Source organism: Falco punctatus, assembly GCF_963210335.1.
Source record: "Falco punctatus genome assembly, chromosome: 8".
Classification (NCBI taxonomy): Eukaryota; Metazoa; Chordata; class Aves; order Falconiformes; family Falconidae; genus Falco; species Falco punctatus.
This window is the reverse complement of record NC_137588.1, coordinates 9,319,922-9,336,790: the sequence shown is the minus strand read 5'-3', so window position 1 is coordinate 9,336,790 and position 16,869 is coordinate 9,319,922. Positions and strand designations below refer to the sequence as shown.

The window sequence follows — 16,869 nt, the reverse complement described above, 5'->3', positions numbered from 1 at the left end:
GAGATGAGTGCTCAGTGCATCTTGTCTCTTCTTTTCTCTGGACCCTTGAGCAAGATGAATTGCGAGAGGCAGAGGTACTCTGAGCATACGAACATTATAATGGAGGTTGTTTATGGTGCAATATACTGCAGCGTATATTAGGACCATTTGTTTAATACGGTGAAGAATCAGGGATGTGTCTCTAATAGAGTCATTCCTTTTACTGCAAGGTGCATTTTTGCAGTGGGCTCATCTGACAGGGCAAATCCTGATCATCTAATTTGTGCAAAGCCTACCATTGACAGGAACAGAGCTATTCATAGGAATGAGGTGAGTGAGGTTTGTGCTGTCATTGGTAAAACCTTAATGCAACACAAGATTTTTGTCAAATAATCTTACTAATGCACTACATTAATAAGATTAAGAACTGGCTCCCTGTAGTGCAGTTCAGTATCTCATGCTAAAAATCTATGTTTTATTGCTAAGGTTGGAGATGTGCAGTTGTGTATTGCATAAGCAATCACCATTGTGCTGATAATTACTATTATTTCAATAGTTAGTACAGACCAGCTGATCTGAAAATCCTCATGTGCTGGGCCCACTGCAGGCGCACAGCATCAAACCAAGGCTTTTCCCCACCTTGAGATGCAGGGACAGACAGTATTTGTGCGGTCTGCAGTGCAGGGCCACAGCCTGTGCTAACAGATGGGAAATGGCACCCTAAATAAGGTTCAACACGGCTCAGTGCTGGGTCCTGCACTTGGGTACCAATGCTACAGGCTTGGGGCAGAGTGGCTGGGAAGCTGCCTGGAGGAAAAGGACCTGAGGGTGCTGGTGGACCAGCCAGCTGAACATGGGCCAGCCGTGTGCCCAGGTGGCCAAGAAGGCCAACAGCATCCTGGCTTGTATCTGAAACAGTGTGGCCAGCAGGACCAGGGAAGGGACTGTCCCCCTGTACTCAGCACTGGTGAGGCCGCACCTCGAACACTGTGTCCAATTTTGGGCCCCCTTCACTTCAAGAGGGACATTGAGGGGCTAAAGTGTGTCCAGAGAAGGGCAACGGAGCTGGGGAAGGGTCTGGAGCACAAGTCGTATGAGGAGTAGGTGAGGGGACTGGGGTTGTTTAGCCTGGAGTAAAGGAAGCTCAGGGGGGACCTCCTTGCTCTCTACAACTGCCTGACAAGGGCTGTGGGCAGGTGGGGGTTGGCCTCTTCTCCCAGGTAACAAGTGACAGGACAAGAAGAAACGGTCTCAAGTTGTGCCAAGGGAGGTTTAGATCAGATATTGAGAAACATTTCTTCACTGAAAGGGTGGTGAAGCACTGGCACAAGCTTCCCAGTATCACCATCCCTGGTGGTATTTATAAGGTGTGTAGATGTGGTGCTTAGCGACATAGGTGATGGACTTGGCAGTGCTGGGTTAATGGTTGGACTTAATGATCTTAAAGGTCTTTTCCAACCTAAATGATTCTGTGATTCTAAACCCCACCAGCATCAGGGTGACTTTTGCCAGAAGTTAGAAACCTCAATGCCAGTTGTGGCTTGGAAAAAATCCTCTGCCAGAACAATCAGTGCCATAGTCTCCACATAAAGCTACTGTCCTCCTGCCCAGGAGTCAGTGGAGTCCAGGCAATTTAAAAAAAAAACAGACACCAAGGATTAATTCCAAGCTTCCCACAAGTCAGGTGCCCAGCCTGAGGTAGAATCTGGTCTCCACTTTCCTTTGGATCTTAGAGGTGCTCTGTGTGCTCCTGTCTTTTCTCATGAGTCAGTGTTTTTGCAGCTAACTGCACTGACAGGAACAAAGAATGTTTTTTTTCTTTAGAGTTAGTTTTAAGTCACGGTTCATGAAAATCTCTGTTCAGCTGAAGTGATTTATCTTTCCTTGATAGGAAAATACAAGCAGGTAAGTCTGACTTACTGTCTCCCATGCAGTTTAGGTGAATAATTACAACTGGACAGATTCTGCTTTCTTCATTTACCACATGGTAACCCACAGTGACCCACACCACCCCGCCAGGCTGTGCTGTCCCAGGAGCTGTACAAACACAGCATGCAGGCATTTTGCTCTGAATACAGCTCCATCACTGTCCCATCCACTTTTCCTCCTTCTAGGGCTTTCAAACTATCACTTGGTGTCCCAAATCCACCAGGAGCCTTTGGTCACTACCATAACCCTAAGAATCAATAAATAAGGCAAAGGAAGGAAGGAAGAGGTCAGAGCAGAACAAACTGTTACAGTTGCAGCAGCAAGGACTGGGAGAAAAGTTGACAGTGGGGCTGGATCTGTTCCAGTTTCTCTGCCCAGGGTGGAAGGTGCCCACAAGCCTTTTCCCCATGCTAACCTCTCCAGCAGGAATCCCGAGGCTGATGTTTTTCACAGCCACGATGTGTTTGTGAGGAAGGTGGTAGATCTTTGTGAGATTCTGGAGCTGCACCACATCGAAGTCAGCTTTGCCAGACTCCACTCGGTTCCTCTCTGCCTGGACATCCTCGTCCTCTTCAGCAGCAGGTGACAGAAGTGATACTTTGCCATGCACTCTGTCAAACAGGAACCTACAGGGAGGGCAGAGAGGGGACCTTACCCTCTGCCAAGCAGACAGCAGAGGACTTGCGTGCTAAGGAGCCTTCCTGTGAGATCCCAGGGCATGCAAAAAATACTCAGAAGTACAGACAGTTTCTATTCTCTCCGAAATAAAAAAACCAGCATTCTCTTTCTACCTGATTTTTTTTCTCTTTTCCATCAAATAATCTGAGCTGGAGCCAGGCCTGCCCTGTGCAGACACTCATAATGCAGGTGACAGCACTGTTCTCGCTCTTCCATGTGTGCACCCAAGCCAGAGGAGACAGGGAGATTCAGAGGAGGTTGGCAGTGGACTGACTGCTCTTACCAACCAGCTAAACATCAGCCCACCAAACCCAGAGCCCTGCAATGAGGGCTGTAGTCTCAGCCAGCAAGGACTACCAAGAGACTTCAGTATCTACACCACTATTAGTTAATACTCTAATTACTGGTGAGTATCAGGGCTGTGGCCAGAGAAGACTTACTCCGTGTTTGTGAAGTGTCTTGGAAATTTATGGGCTTCATAATTGACAATGATGGTGTGAGGTCCCAGAACTAAACCACTGAGCACTGGGTTGATCTGTTTTAATTGTGAGACTCCAGATGTTACTTACTCTAGTATGTTGTTCCAGAGTCTCTGAATCATCCTGTCGTGAACCGTAAGACGAATGGCAAAAAATAAGGTGCCCTGGATAAACATGGCAAACAGCTTAGATGTGGTCTTGTCCAACTCAAAGGTTTTGTCAGGGTAGTCCACTCCATAGGCTTTTAAGAAGCCCAGCAGTGCCTGATCCTGTGACAGTTCAATCAAGCCATAGCCAAAGCAAAATTGTGGAAACAGAAGGAACACGTGCCTTAAGTTTTCAGCAAGATCACGCAAGCCCTGGAAAAAAACAAAACAAAACAAAACAAACAAACAACAAAAAGAAAAAACCAAACAAAAATCAGCACAGTCAGTCACTGGTTTTGTTCATGGAATAAATTCATAGGTTTTACTGTGGGACTGAAGTGTAACAATTACATTGGGATTTGCTTGTGTCTCAGAGCAGAGATAAATTGAGAGCAAAGAGCTCTGGAGACAGCTCATTTCACAGGCACAAGGTCAGAGAAGTCAACAGGCATCTCTGAGGTTGTGAACACCCATAGTAAACAGCAGCCAGTTAGCAGCATAGTCACTCACTGCTACTCCCACCGCCTCACCCTGTGCATGCAGCAGCCCGAAACCCACCTGTGAGCCAGAGCTGAATCCTGCCGCTGAGCTGCACTGCGCCTCCCAAAACCACACAGGTGCTGTGCTACCTACCCACTGTGGAGCACAGCCCACTCCCCTGAAGCTCTGTCCTATCTGCTTTCCTTGGACAAACGTTTCCATAAACCACAAGATTTGGCTTTGATAGATATAGAAGGGCTTTTCCAGTGAATTCACAGCAAAACAGCCCAGTGCGCAGTCTCACACTTAGGAGCCTCTTCAACGTAGAGATTTGGTACAATTCTAGCATAAGAAAGGATCAGCTCACACAGAAAAGTGGAGAGGCAGTAAATTAGCATGGAAAGAAACTGACTCACTGCCACTGGGGCACAGAGGGATAAAAGATGATCATAATTGCACATTGCTAAAATGCAGAGGGGGCTTGCTAAACAAGCACTGTCCAGCTATTTTTTTACAAAGTAATTGTCCTTCACAAAAAAAGAAAACTAAATATAAGGTGTTATGCCAGTGATTCCCAGGGATATCTCAGTTTAAAAGACGGCTTTACTTCAGGGAATCATCACTGTCTCTGAGCCATTTTTCATCCTTGCAGGGAGAAGATGATTGCATTACAGAGCCAGATGACAGACAGATGGTGCTGGGCTTAGTGCAGCACATGTCAGACTCGGGGCAAAGATGTCTAGCTGTCACTCTCCACAGTTCATGCTGCAAGACTTAGCAATGGTTCAAAGTCCTCACCAACTTTTTATCAACATCTACACCCACCTCCTGCCCTTCCCTGCATGGGCAGTTTTCTGCCTCTCTTTTTGTCTTCTCCCCTCTGTCGCCATCATTTGCTTCTTTTCTGGATGTGCAGATTTACAGACAAGCAGGACTCGTATTGGACTCATGTCCTGTCTATAGGGAACCCCATGAAGTCCTACGACTAGTGTCCTCTGCTTGGTCTACCTCAAATGTCTTGAAACCAGCCATCTGCTATGGACCTGATCAAAGCACCAAACTCAACCAGAAGCCTCCTGTTGTTTCACCAAGGGCTCAGTATTACTAGGGTTCCTACCTGGTCCGTGGCCTTTTCCTGGGAGAGCAGAAATACAACTGAGTGAGTAATAATGGTGTTGATGCCAAAGAACAAGTTGACGCAGACATAAACGATGAAGGCCATTCCTGTTTCTTTGAAAAACCCAGCCAGCAGGTACATCCATGAAAATGTTGCATATCTATAAATTGCCAACCGTGCAGAGAAAACTACAGTAACTCAAAGAGCGATTGAAAACAAACAACTAAAGGCATCAGACAACATAACAGTTCTGTTTTGGCATGTGACCAGATTTCCGCATTACAGGAGCTTCAAGAAGGAAAAACAGCTTTGTATCTGTTAGAATCTGGAGACAAAGTTTATGATGCATACTTTGAACATGGAGCCCTGACTGAAAGCAGAGGGCCTGGAGGATTCAAAGCTAGGGAGACAGTTTTGCTAAGTTTTCCTGAATTGTGCTGCTGGTTTGGGGTTTTTTTCTCTCTGATTCTGAAATGCTTCTATATCTTGAACTTTGCAATAGTTCAGTAAACATCTGCTTACAGCTTGAGCTGTCACTGTGACCTTGAATATTTCATACCCTCACATAGTTTGCTTTGAACAAGGCAGGCATGACAACAGTAGTTTATCTCACTGCTCCTGGAAGGAGCAACTAGTCACCATTTGTAAAGTGCACATTGAAGAAAAAAGCCCACATATTCCTCCCTTGGATTTCAAATTGCAGCAGCCTGCAATATACAGTTCCTCCCTCTGTGCAATGATATTTAAATAACTAAGCTCCACACTTACCCAAACAGTAACAGCAAAAGAAATACTGCCAGTAAGTTACTGTTGTTGCAGAAAGCTGGTATCTGGAAGGATGAAATAACTCCTATTGAGAGTCCAATAGGAACCATAAAAAATACCTGTGAAATGATATTAAAAAGATGTTATTAGCAAGATAATTCTTAAACATTTTCCTAGAAACATGCAGAAGCAACAATGCCAGGTCTGAATCTGGTCCCACAAATGCAGCTTGGGTTTTCTAAGGGAAACCAGATATAGGTGGGTGTCTCAAGTCCTCCTGAGACCTTTGGGAGTCTTGCAAATGAATTCCCACAGAGTCATTTTGAACAGGCTAGGCTTCAACATTCAGGGCTGTGGGCAGAAAGTGCCTTAAAAAAAGTTGCGAAGGAAAAATACCGCTTTGGTTTTCCAGTTAGCCTTGCAGTCAGACCACTTCATTGTGCCCTGTAAATCTAGTTTTTATAATGTTGAGTCAAAGCAGGGACCTACCAAATGTCTGCCTTCAGAGGTTCCTCTCTTCCCTGACTTTGGGATTTAACAGAATTTACTGGCAGAGATTCACTGAGAAATATCAAGTTGCCGAGAGCGCTGGATTAGTTTCAGCCCACTGAGTACTGATGGTGGCAAGGACTCTGGGGAATTTTCCACGGGCTGATTTACAAATATGCAGCGCTGGAGCGAGGGCCCGGATCAGGGAAGCAGACACAGGCCTGCCCCATCCTCACCCTGCACTGCGACTCGGGGCTGCTCTGCCAAGTCAGACTGCAGCCATGCCGCCTGCAGACCCCATTCAAGCCCCTCCTGCAAGGCAGGAGGTACTTCTACTGTTGCCTAATCACACCAGCCCCTATACACAGGCAGTTTAGACTACTTAGTGGTGAGAACTGTATTGTCTGTACTGCTTTGTTAGTGATCGGTGTTACCAAAACACCTAGAAGCTTAGGCTGTGCTTTGCAGAAAAAGTCGAGGCTCACATTCCCCAAGGGATTTCAGCCCTTAGCCCTCTGCTGCGTCGAAGGGGGCTGGCCACCCAAATGCCCTTGAAGGCTTCATGTTTTCAGGAACTGATGATATCACTTGGATTTTAGGCGCTAGCAGAACTGCATCAATAGATATTGTTGGATATGTAGAGCTGATCACCATTACAGCATAGCTGGCAATGCCAAAGCTCACGAGCAGAGATAGTCTGCACTTGTAGATCTCGATCTATGTGAGGGTTTGACATCATGCACCGAAGGTAATTCATAAGACACAAAGCACTTCAGCCTACAGACACTTTGCATATTTATCCTCTTAGACCCGAGATGCTTTCCAGCAGTGCCATTAACCCTCTTTACCATGAGGAAACTTTACTTCAAGAATAACAAGGGCACGCCTATGCCGTGTAATGCAGCGCAGTGCTGGAGAGCTCAACTATCCATACAGCACAGTGCAGCACTGTAGAAAGGAACTTGCTCAGGTCCTGGAAGGCATATAGCTGCGCTAGTAGCTTTCCTTGGCTTAAAAATCTTTGTAATATATAATCTTAAAGAGAGCATTCAACCCAGCAATGGATTTTTGCCCAACAGGGGAATGTCTGCTGTGAGATGTCTGCTAATGTCACAGCCTGTACTCCCATGGTTTCCAAAACGGCTGTAGCCTCATGCCCCAAAGCCTTACCCCAGATGTGTAAAGCCTGCATGACAACTAATCTAGCCCTGCAAGCTAACAGAAAAGCAGCTTGCTGCTTGCATGTTAAAATGGAAATCAAGCTCTGGCCTGTTCTATGTTGCTCTCATATAAATGTGCTGAGTGTTTTGCATACACTCAAGAGAGAAGGAATGCCTTTGCTTAGCAAACTCCAGTGTTGCAGTTCACATTTAATAGTCTTCAATGCCTTGGAGAACAATTACTACATAACGCTCTTGGTAGTAATAATATTAAGAAGTCTAGGCAACCAACTTTAAATAAAGAACTTTTTTCCCTTGCTGTGTAATGCTACTCTTGGTGCATTTAGGAATGTGAATTATTTACCAGATCATAAACGAAGTTAGTCACCCAATAGCTTGTCATCCCAAGGCCTGAAATATGCTGCAGTTGTTTGGCTTTGGTTTGATGTTCTTTTACCATGTAGAGCACAAAGCTTGCCGTTGTGATAGAGTAGCCAACCAAAACAGACATTGAAACTATTATGTCGAGTAAGCTGTTGAGCCTGGGGAGAAAGTGGAGAAATATGTACACGGTGAGTCGAAGCAGCAGATTTCCCTCATTGAGGAGGTATTGCTTAGAGCTCAGAAACAAAGAGGCCCTGACTCAGTGCCAGCATCTTTTGCTGACGTTAATTATGCCTAGGAAAAAGGACTTACAGCACTGTACCATAGCATTGACTGGAAAGGCCAAAATGAAAAATATGTGATGATTATTATTGCGCCAAAGCACAAAAACATGTGATGCCATAACTGTGACCTCCAGATCTATATAGGAGCCTGCAAAGAAATCCTAACAGGAATCAGCAGCTCTGATGGCAAGTAGGATGCCACTCATGGGTAGAGGGAATGAAGATAAGGGAGAGAGCAGTTTCATCACTTAGAGAAAGATATTCAGTAATTTAGGCTGGTTTGTGCTTTCCAGGAGGCTGATTTACTGCCTTTGAAGCTAAACAACTCAGCCATCAGCAAATGAATCTTCTTACATTACTTGTTCTTGGCTCTGTCCTCCAGGATACGGGTGAGCTGATAAGAAAATACCTAAAAAGACAAAAAGAAAATAAATTGAAAATGGGGCTAACTTAAAGCTTCCTTCACCAGTTCCTGATACTGACAGTAATACAGAAAACTCTGAGTAGCTGTTTTTTCCTGTGTCATCTTGGTGTGATCTTGGGCAGAATTTCGAACATGCTCATTTTTCCTATGACTTCTCTTTGATGCACAGAAGATCTGAAATTCAAACCCTAGGCCTTGTTTCTGCATCTGTCTGGCTGATAGTATAACTCACTTCAGTGAGAGTACCCCCACACCAAAAATCAGGCACACGCTTGTGGGTGTGGGTATTTTAGGTTAGATTCCTTAATACTGAAACATTCAAAACTGATGAACATGTTTCGCTTTAAAGCTGCTGTTTGATAATCACACTTAATTTCATTTGTTCTTTTATCATCAGAAACAAATCATTCCCTATTGCCTTTCTCCACAACTATTATCTTCACGTGATATGCGTCTTTCTCAATATGGGTGTCTGTTGAAGTGCTGGCATAAACCCAAGAAAATTACACTTTCATTCCCAGTTTGGCAATGAGTTAATTCTCAACTATTCTGTTTTATGCAGCTAGGAAAAAAAAAAAAATTGTCCAAAGGAACTAGCAAAAATCTAGTTACTACCTTAGTTAACCCTGTGCAATGTTTTCAAAACCCCATTTTAAGGGGTCTTTTTGATCTGGCACAAACTACAAGAGAGAAAGCCTCTGCTCATGCGCAGGTACTTTCAGAAGATCTGGTTTAAGTACTCCTTTACCAAGGAGAACACTTAGCCCAGAACAGACTAGTATTGTTAATCACAGTGCATTTGTTATGTTTGGAGGCAATTTGTGCCTATAAAAACAGAAGGAGGAACTCGGGGGGCTCTGGTGGGCCAGTTCCAGCCTCCAGTGAAGGTCTCTGCCTTGGTCCCACCAAGACTACAGCCCAGTCTCTAAGACTCTAGCACCTGAGAAAGGGTTTAAGCTAAGACATTTATGTGCCTAAAAACGAGGCTCTCAATCCCTATTTAGGCACCTAAGTAAATGCCCTAGTTCTCAGGGAGTGCTGGAGGACCTCTAGCCGCTATTAAATCCAGAGAGATTTGCTAGAACATGCCACCTCTGAAATTTAAGCTCCTTACAGCCAGGTGCCTGACTTTCAGCAGTTATACAAGGAAGAACTATTCTGGGCCATTTTCCCTAAGAACAAGCACTCCGACTTGGGGATGAGAAAGGAGGAGACTGTGGGTTTAGCTGACCAAATGCCATACTGTGCAAATAAATTTGAAAGGGAAGATTTCATAGGAAACACATTTCATAGGGGAAAAAGCCCTCAGTCTTGTCATCATTGAGAGAAACGGAATTAAAATTTAGGCTGCTGATAAAGCCACACAAACAGCCAGGAAATGTTTCCCTTCTCTATGAGACAGAGAGAGAAAGAAAGATACTGTCTGTCTAATCTGTTAATACTTCACTATAAAGCCATTCTCCTTTACTGAAGCTTAGGCTAGAAGTCAAAATTTCCATTTCAATGCTTTCTCTTTTTTGTTGGTTGGGATTGAGAGAAGAGAAAGCACAATATACATAAGTCAAAAGCTATTATGACTTGCTTAGTGACAGGGTAAAAAGCTTTTTATGTATTTTTTAAAAATATACGCAGCCTAAGTCAAACCTCTAAAACGGGACTGGCACCTCTTTCAAACTGTTGAAATGACAACACATTTTTATCTGGCCATTTCAATGGTTCTTAAACTGTCATTTATTTGTCACAACAACAAATAGATTTAGCTGCCAGGAACATACCACGCAGAATGCCTGCTCAATTGTATTTCAAACTGGATTTACTCTACCCTGGGGGAGCTATCCCCATCCATTCATTTTATTTCCCCCATTCTATGGCTTGGATCATTAGTGGGAAGCAGAGGATTATCTGTCTGGTCATTCACAACTAAGCATTTCTTTCCAAAACCACATAAGCAGCAGGACAGATGGAATAAAAACTGCTATTTTTTCCCCCTGAAAATTGTTATTTAGCTAGTATAAAACTTTCCCTGTGAAAACTTTCTGAACTGTTCACATGAGCTTCTAGCCTTTGCTCTTGCTGCAGCATGTGTTGGGAATACAGAGACAGGGCAAGAAGCTTCACTGCTCAATAATTCAGCTGCTCTGGGATGTTCCTGCTGCTGGAAGCTCCTGGCTCAGGTCTCCTTTCTCCGCACCTGGGCAGGGGCTGCAGCTTTGTGATACGCTTTTGCAGGACACACTGAAGAGCTTGAACCTCCTGACCTGGAGGCCATGCTGCAAATCCCGAAGGCACAAGGCACCGGGTATTTTAGGACAGCGGCAGGGACACGGCACTCGTTTTGCTTGTTGTGAGGGGAGTTTCAGTGCACCGTTATCAAGAGGTGGGAAGACAGACATGCTGCTTTGACTCATAATCAGTGTTCTGCTGTTTCTTTAATTCATGGCATGACACTCAAAGCTTCACACCAGATGCCTTTTCCATTATAGTTTAATTCAGACACATCGGCGAGGAATAGTCTTATGAGCAAAGAGACACTGTCACCTGGAACAGCAGGCCTCTGAGGTGAGGGGGGCTAGGCATGACCAGAACATGGCTGGAAGGGCACCATTTGTCAAAGAAAATCAATCGGTAGGGCATTTCTGCACACAATTGCTACTCTTGTCAGATCCCATAAATCTTTGTATAAGATTTCTCAAAATGACATCAACATAAATCTTTCTCTTCTCCCTGCACCCCCTCCATCTCTAGAGACAGGCACACAGGCGCAGACATGTTTGTGCCCGTGCTGCACCCTTAATGTAGGCTAAACCTTAAATGGTAAGATAGGGTGCCCTGGGTTTATCAGCAGGAATTTGGGTTGCTGTGTTGCATTACCAAGGAGAAGCTACGAGAACCGATAACCCCAAACAGGCTACTAACACTCCTTGGAATCTGTGTATGTCACCTGTCAGAGGAAAAATATAGCTGAAAATTATGTTTCTCACTTAATCTCACTCTCATTTTCATCCTAACACAAACATACACATACCCACACATTCTGAATTCCTCTCAGCAGAAGGGTGGCATATTAAAATTTGCTAATCTAAACCACCCCCAGAGATGACCTAGAGTAGCCTTTCTATGCATAACTAATGGACACCTATCAAGAGACAGCAATTGCAGTACCATGATGAGAGGCAATAAATCAAATAGCAACCACTGGCATTTTTTGGATGAGGCAAGTGGGGCTGGGGTCCTCTCTATCCAGTTCCCCAAGTCTTTGACTAAGACAAATGAAATATGTGATTTGGTCATGTTTTTCAATTCAGCAATTTAAAGGAATGGCATAATTGGGAATAAAGAAATGGCCTCATTGAAGTCAAGGTAAGCATTGTCATCGATTTCAACAGACCGAGGATATTTTCCCCCAAAGGGGAGAAATCATCTGCTCATGTAGAGGGACACTTACCGTATCTGGAAGTCTCATTTTTTGGCAAGTTAGCTCGAAGAATGAAGTTGTTCAAGCTGTTGAGATAGGCTGGAAGGCTGTGATAACCTTCGGGATTATACCACACCTGCACACAATTGAGAAATTGAAACAGTTTGGGAGAGAAACTGTTACTGATAACATTTTGGTTTGTTTTGCTTGCTCAAATGAATCATTCTATGGATGTTATCTAAAGTCATAAGCTCTACAAGTTAAAGTCCAGTGATTAAACCACATCAAGTACTGAATGAGTATAAAAGCACATTTCACCTTCAGCACAATCAGTCCCATCAGAGTAATCTGCCCTCCAGGAGAGAAGGAAGAAGCACTAGCTGGATATGTGACATAACGTGTACAAAAACTTGGTTTCTTCTCTGTAATAAGTTGCTCAGATCTGATGAACACCAGCAGTGGGGACTTCCCAAAGATGGCTAAGCAGTCATGTGTCTAATGCCCCTTGAAAGCCAGGGGGAGGGAAAGTTTATTTTTTGCTTTAGGGCAAAAAATAGACAGTCATTACCTTCTCATTCAGCAACAGCCCTTGCCTCCCCAGGATAACTTTTCTTACCTATACCGTGATAAACCCTGAGGACCGAGGGGAAAAATCAGATCACAGAACATGCACTTTGGGAGGATTTATCATCCCCTACTTCAGGCTCAACCCACAGCACACAAGTTGGAGGTGTAAATTATCTACCAAAGGACAGAGAGCTTAGGCTATTAAGCTTAGAGGCTTAAACACAGCCCACAGCATCCACTTTTGCATATCCCCAAGTCCTGCATGCTCAGTGGTTTCATTCTTGCCCTAGCAGAGCAAGGACTGGAGTCAGCTCTACTTCCAACACTACCAAGGTTTCCAGGTATTAAATCTGACATGTGATAAGCAAATAGCTGCAGCTTACAGATCTGAGATGAAGCTGTAAGATTGGAGGGGTGAAAACATCAGCAAACTCATTACATGAGCTCTGAGTGTTAGTGAAACAAACCCTGTGATTCCTTTCTATGGAAGTCACCTCTGAGAACAGCACTGCTCTTACAGGAACACTCTCCTGGTAGCTAGGATTTGCAATGAGATCACAGAATCTTGTCAACTCTCTTGCATTTCCCTGCTACCTTAGATTTCAGCCTTGGTGCTTTTAATGCTGATGCGTTACAACATTTTCATTGAGCAGAAACAGAGAAATGTGTATATCAGAATGCACCAGCCATTCCTAGCTGGTAAGCACATTCTCTCATGAGATAAAGGTGCTATTAATTGATCTTTTCACCTCTGTATAATAAAATTATGACAGCAGAGAAATTGTCCTCTGCTAAGCAAAGGAAGCCAGACCAATAAAGAAGAAAGGAGAGAGAAGGAAATGAACTGCAAGTCACCTCTCCCACGCCAAAGTGCAGATTTCAGAGGGTTTTGCTCTATTTTCTGAAATACCTCTGAACGCAACGTCACTTCCCCTGGGCCCACACTGGAATCCCACACTAGGATGAGCAGATGGAGGTTAGTTACCTTAGTCAATGTTCTGTTGGGGGGCACTGGCTTGATATCAAACTGGAGATCTGTTGTCAAAGGGAGCCCAAAACTCCAGCCACCGTACCTGAGTGAAAATCAGAGGAAATGCATTGCTACTCTCATTCAAAAGCTTTAATACCTTTCATTGGAGCATGTTAGTATGCCACTGTCACCCCAGTTAATTCTAGTTTGACTTAAAAGAATTTATCCCAGTATGGAGTGTGTGGCCAAGCCAACACTGCAGCAGGACCCCTTATCTGGGGGGAAAAAGGGAAACAGAAACTTGGCAGCACTATCACAAAAGTGTGCTGAAAGCCTCCATCTGAGAAACATTTTGGATCTGTGTGGACTCCTACCATGCTTACCTTCCACACAGGAATGAGATGACTGCGTCCTACCCAGAAGACAGGCAGCTCAGTTTAAATCAATGGCAGGTGAACATATTCCTTGACAACCTTAATGGCAGGCTATTTTTGCCCCAAGACATAGTGTGCGGCTGTGTTGCAGAGTCCAGACACACTAATAGCTCTAACAGCCCCATGGTGCAAGAAAACGTTCAGCCTCTTATTTCACCGGGACGGATGCACTTGTTTAAGTGAAGCACACACTGAGACTTTTCAGAGAATCAAACTTCGAGGTAAGTCTCTCCCCAGGGTTTACTTCGTGACAAGCTGTGTCAGATTTTCCTCCTTTTAAGCATTTCTGAGTCAGACAAAGGCTTGTCTGCAGATCCAGCCATCAACATGTTAGGTGATTGACACAGTATCCCTAGGCTATCTCTGCTATGATCAAGAAGAGCACTTGCACAAACCTTTATTTTTAACTCCATGATTGCAGGAAATTTTACCTCCTTTCACCAGATTCAGAGAGAGCATCAGCAGAGAGGGCCTTCTAAACCCCAAATGCACTATCACCTCTTCAAGCATAGTGGATATGATATGTATAAGAGGCTGCTCCCAATGCAGTTCAGAGAAGGACTGGAGATCTATGCTGTACCGTTTTTGCAGGAAATCTTTGGTAGTTGCCAGAATGTAGGTCTCCACATCGTGCCCTGTCAGGTTATAAACTGTCCGAGTGGAGAAGGTCCTTCTGTGAGGAGGAGTGTAGTTCGTCTGTGGACATGTCTGAGTGGAGAAAAATGAACAAAAATGTTTGTATTTTAACTAAAAACTAGCATATCAGGACAACATTAAGAGCAACATTCCGGTCCTGGGACTGACGGCTGCAGAAGCTGATGATTCGCAAATCAAGTTGCAAAGACACACACCATACATCCCTGCTTGCTGTCCTGAACATATTTAGTGAGGTGCTTAAAAACAATATTTGCTTAAATCTACGCTTGAGTACTACTGACATCAGCGAGACCTTGAAATATCTTCATGCTATGTAGGAAGATTTTTGCTGCATTAAGGCTGATCCTACTTAGCAGAGCATCAGAGTGACTGCACAGACAACTGCAGAGGGCAAAACAACTCTCAGAGCACAAAACTCTGTGGTGGCCTCAAACTCTCATCTTGCATTTCACAGCAACTGCACTCTGCGTCTTTGCTTTACTGTCAGACATTGGCAATATTTTCCCAAGCTTCAGAGAAACCTTAGATTAGTCCTGAATATATAATTTAACATGCTGAGGGTCAAAGTCACATCGACTGTTTCTGAAGTGTCCTACCAGATAGCATGCTGGCTGCTTCTTTCAGCTCATCCATAACAAAAATGCTGGCCTCCCCCATTGTGTAACTTTGCATCAGAATACACAAAATAGCCTGCTTCGTGCTAAGGTACACCTGCCTGTGCCTGCGGCTTTGAACATTATCCAGACTTACTGGAGAAATGCTGCCAATACTTTTAATGATGTGAAATTAAGTGTATGTCCAGAAAACCGCAGAAAATAGCTGCATTTTAAGGAGTGATTAGGAACATTCAACTAAGTACATGCTTTATCTTACAAATGGCATCATGCTGCGCCATGAGTCTGATTTCCTACTGGAAAAAAACTGAAGACAGGTGAACAGCACCAGAGGGAGGAGAGCTCAGCTTCAAACTGGACTGTAAAATTGTAACATCCTTGGGGCAGAATCTGCCTTTTCCCCATGCGCATGTAAAGGCAGTGCCCATATCTGGTTCTGTATGTACCACCGTAATGCAAATAACTAATATTATTAATCATCACTATTTATAATGAAGAACAGAGTAAAAGCAGATGGGTCTAGATTTTGCATAAAGTTAAATTCTGAAGAGCAAACAGCAATAATAGCTGTGCTTTCATATAATGACAGTGCTTCTATAAGACGAAATTTTCCTCTTGAATACGTGTTCACCTCTGCTAAATGGGACAATCATACAACATTCAAAAACAGCATTAAACCTTTTCCCACCACGGGGAGCAAGGCAGATCTATTAGCATGTGAATCTTTTGAGGATGCTGTTTCCTCTCCTGTCCCCAAACTGGTGCAGACAGTGGTTAACCAGTGTAGAGGATTAGTAAGGTCAAAAAGAGACAGGAGGAATTTGAACACTGAGCTCCCCTTAGCGTCACGCCTGTGCACAAAACCACTCCCAACCTACAAGGCCCCCCAGCTATCCCCCCAATCCCCATCACCCTGGGGTTTATTCAAATTACCTGGATGCCATCTGTGCAGTTGCAGGCAGAATACTTAGTTCTCTGGTTTCCACTGATAATCCACTGGCCAAGCATGTCCTCCTTCAAACACTGCCTGAAAATGAACACATTTTCCTCTGAGGTCTCTATGCTCAGGTGTGCACACGATAATAATTGCTGTCATGTTTAATGACAGCAGGGATGGCAGTGAGTAGCTTCTGCAGAAGAGCAGACTTTCTTGTCAGCTCCAGGTGCTTCGGGGAATACCCATCCTCCCACCGTCTTCAGTGCCTCTCGGCAGAGTCCTCACTACCGCTCTCCGTGCCTGGATTCGTTCTGCTGATTAGAAAGAATCCAGACACCACTTCATTCCCACAGTAGACAGTGCAAGGAGTTATCGCGCCAAGGCCAAAATCATCTTGCAGTGCAGAAATAAGGGCTATTGTCATTGCAATAACTGGGGAGTCCTGTGATGGGCCATCTTGGCTAGGCAGTCACTGTAAATACTCAGCGTAAATATTTGCCTGCAGATACGTGGCACGCATGAGCATGCAAGTCTGCCCAGGATCTTACTACCAATTCTTTGGAAATTTATCTGCAGGGCCAGAAACAAACCAGCACTCATGGCACAGCTTTTAGATACGTGTAACAAAAGCTACATTGACAGCTTCCTGGGTGGGCTTAGTGTTAAAATTGGGATTACTGGGGAGGCAAGGACTACTTCCCAGACACGAGAATAGCATGCTCTTGTCCTGGCATCCTGCCACCACCAAAGCTGTTTCCTTACTACTCATAGTAATAAAGGAGTCCACTTGCGGTGGTGAATACTTCTTGAGGCAAGCAAAGAACACCAGTGTCAAGTCCTGGCACAGTGTGGAAGTCCCATCCCATCCTTAAAGCACAGTATAGTTTCCTGTCTCCAAGGATATCTACAGTTCTGTGCTGGCAGATGCAAGCCTTCACTCCAAGCCGCACGGGAGCCACGT

General features: G+C 44.3%; 1 protein-coding gene across 1 annotated transcript in view; it reads right to left on the bottom strand.

Annotated features, from left to right (window-relative positions):
- The window catches only part of ABCA12 (ATP binding cassette subfamily A member 12), a 124,798-nt gene that overhangs the window by 17,207 nt on the left and 90,722 nt on the right, over positions 1–16,869 (bottom strand). Inside the window, exons 37-46 of the mRNA XM_080399895.1 lie at positions 15,905–15,998; positions 14,281–14,408; positions 13,282–13,369; positions 11,760–11,865; positions 8,245–8,299; positions 7,587–7,764; positions 5,577–5,692; positions 4,809–4,968; positions 3,156–3,424; positions 2,324–2,534 (exon numbers count right to left, since the gene is read on the bottom strand). Coding sequence (XP_080256021.1) covers positions 2,324–2,534; positions 3,156–3,424; positions 4,809–4,968; positions 5,577–5,692; positions 7,587–7,764; positions 8,245–8,299; positions 11,760–11,865; positions 13,282–13,369; positions 14,281–14,408; positions 15,905–15,998 — 1,405 coding nt within the window. The remainder of the gene's footprint in view (positions 1–2,323; positions 2,535–3,155; positions 3,425–4,808; positions 4,969–5,576; positions 5,693–7,586; positions 7,765–8,244; positions 8,300–11,759; positions 11,866–13,281; positions 13,370–14,280; positions 14,409–15,904; positions 15,999–16,869) is intronic.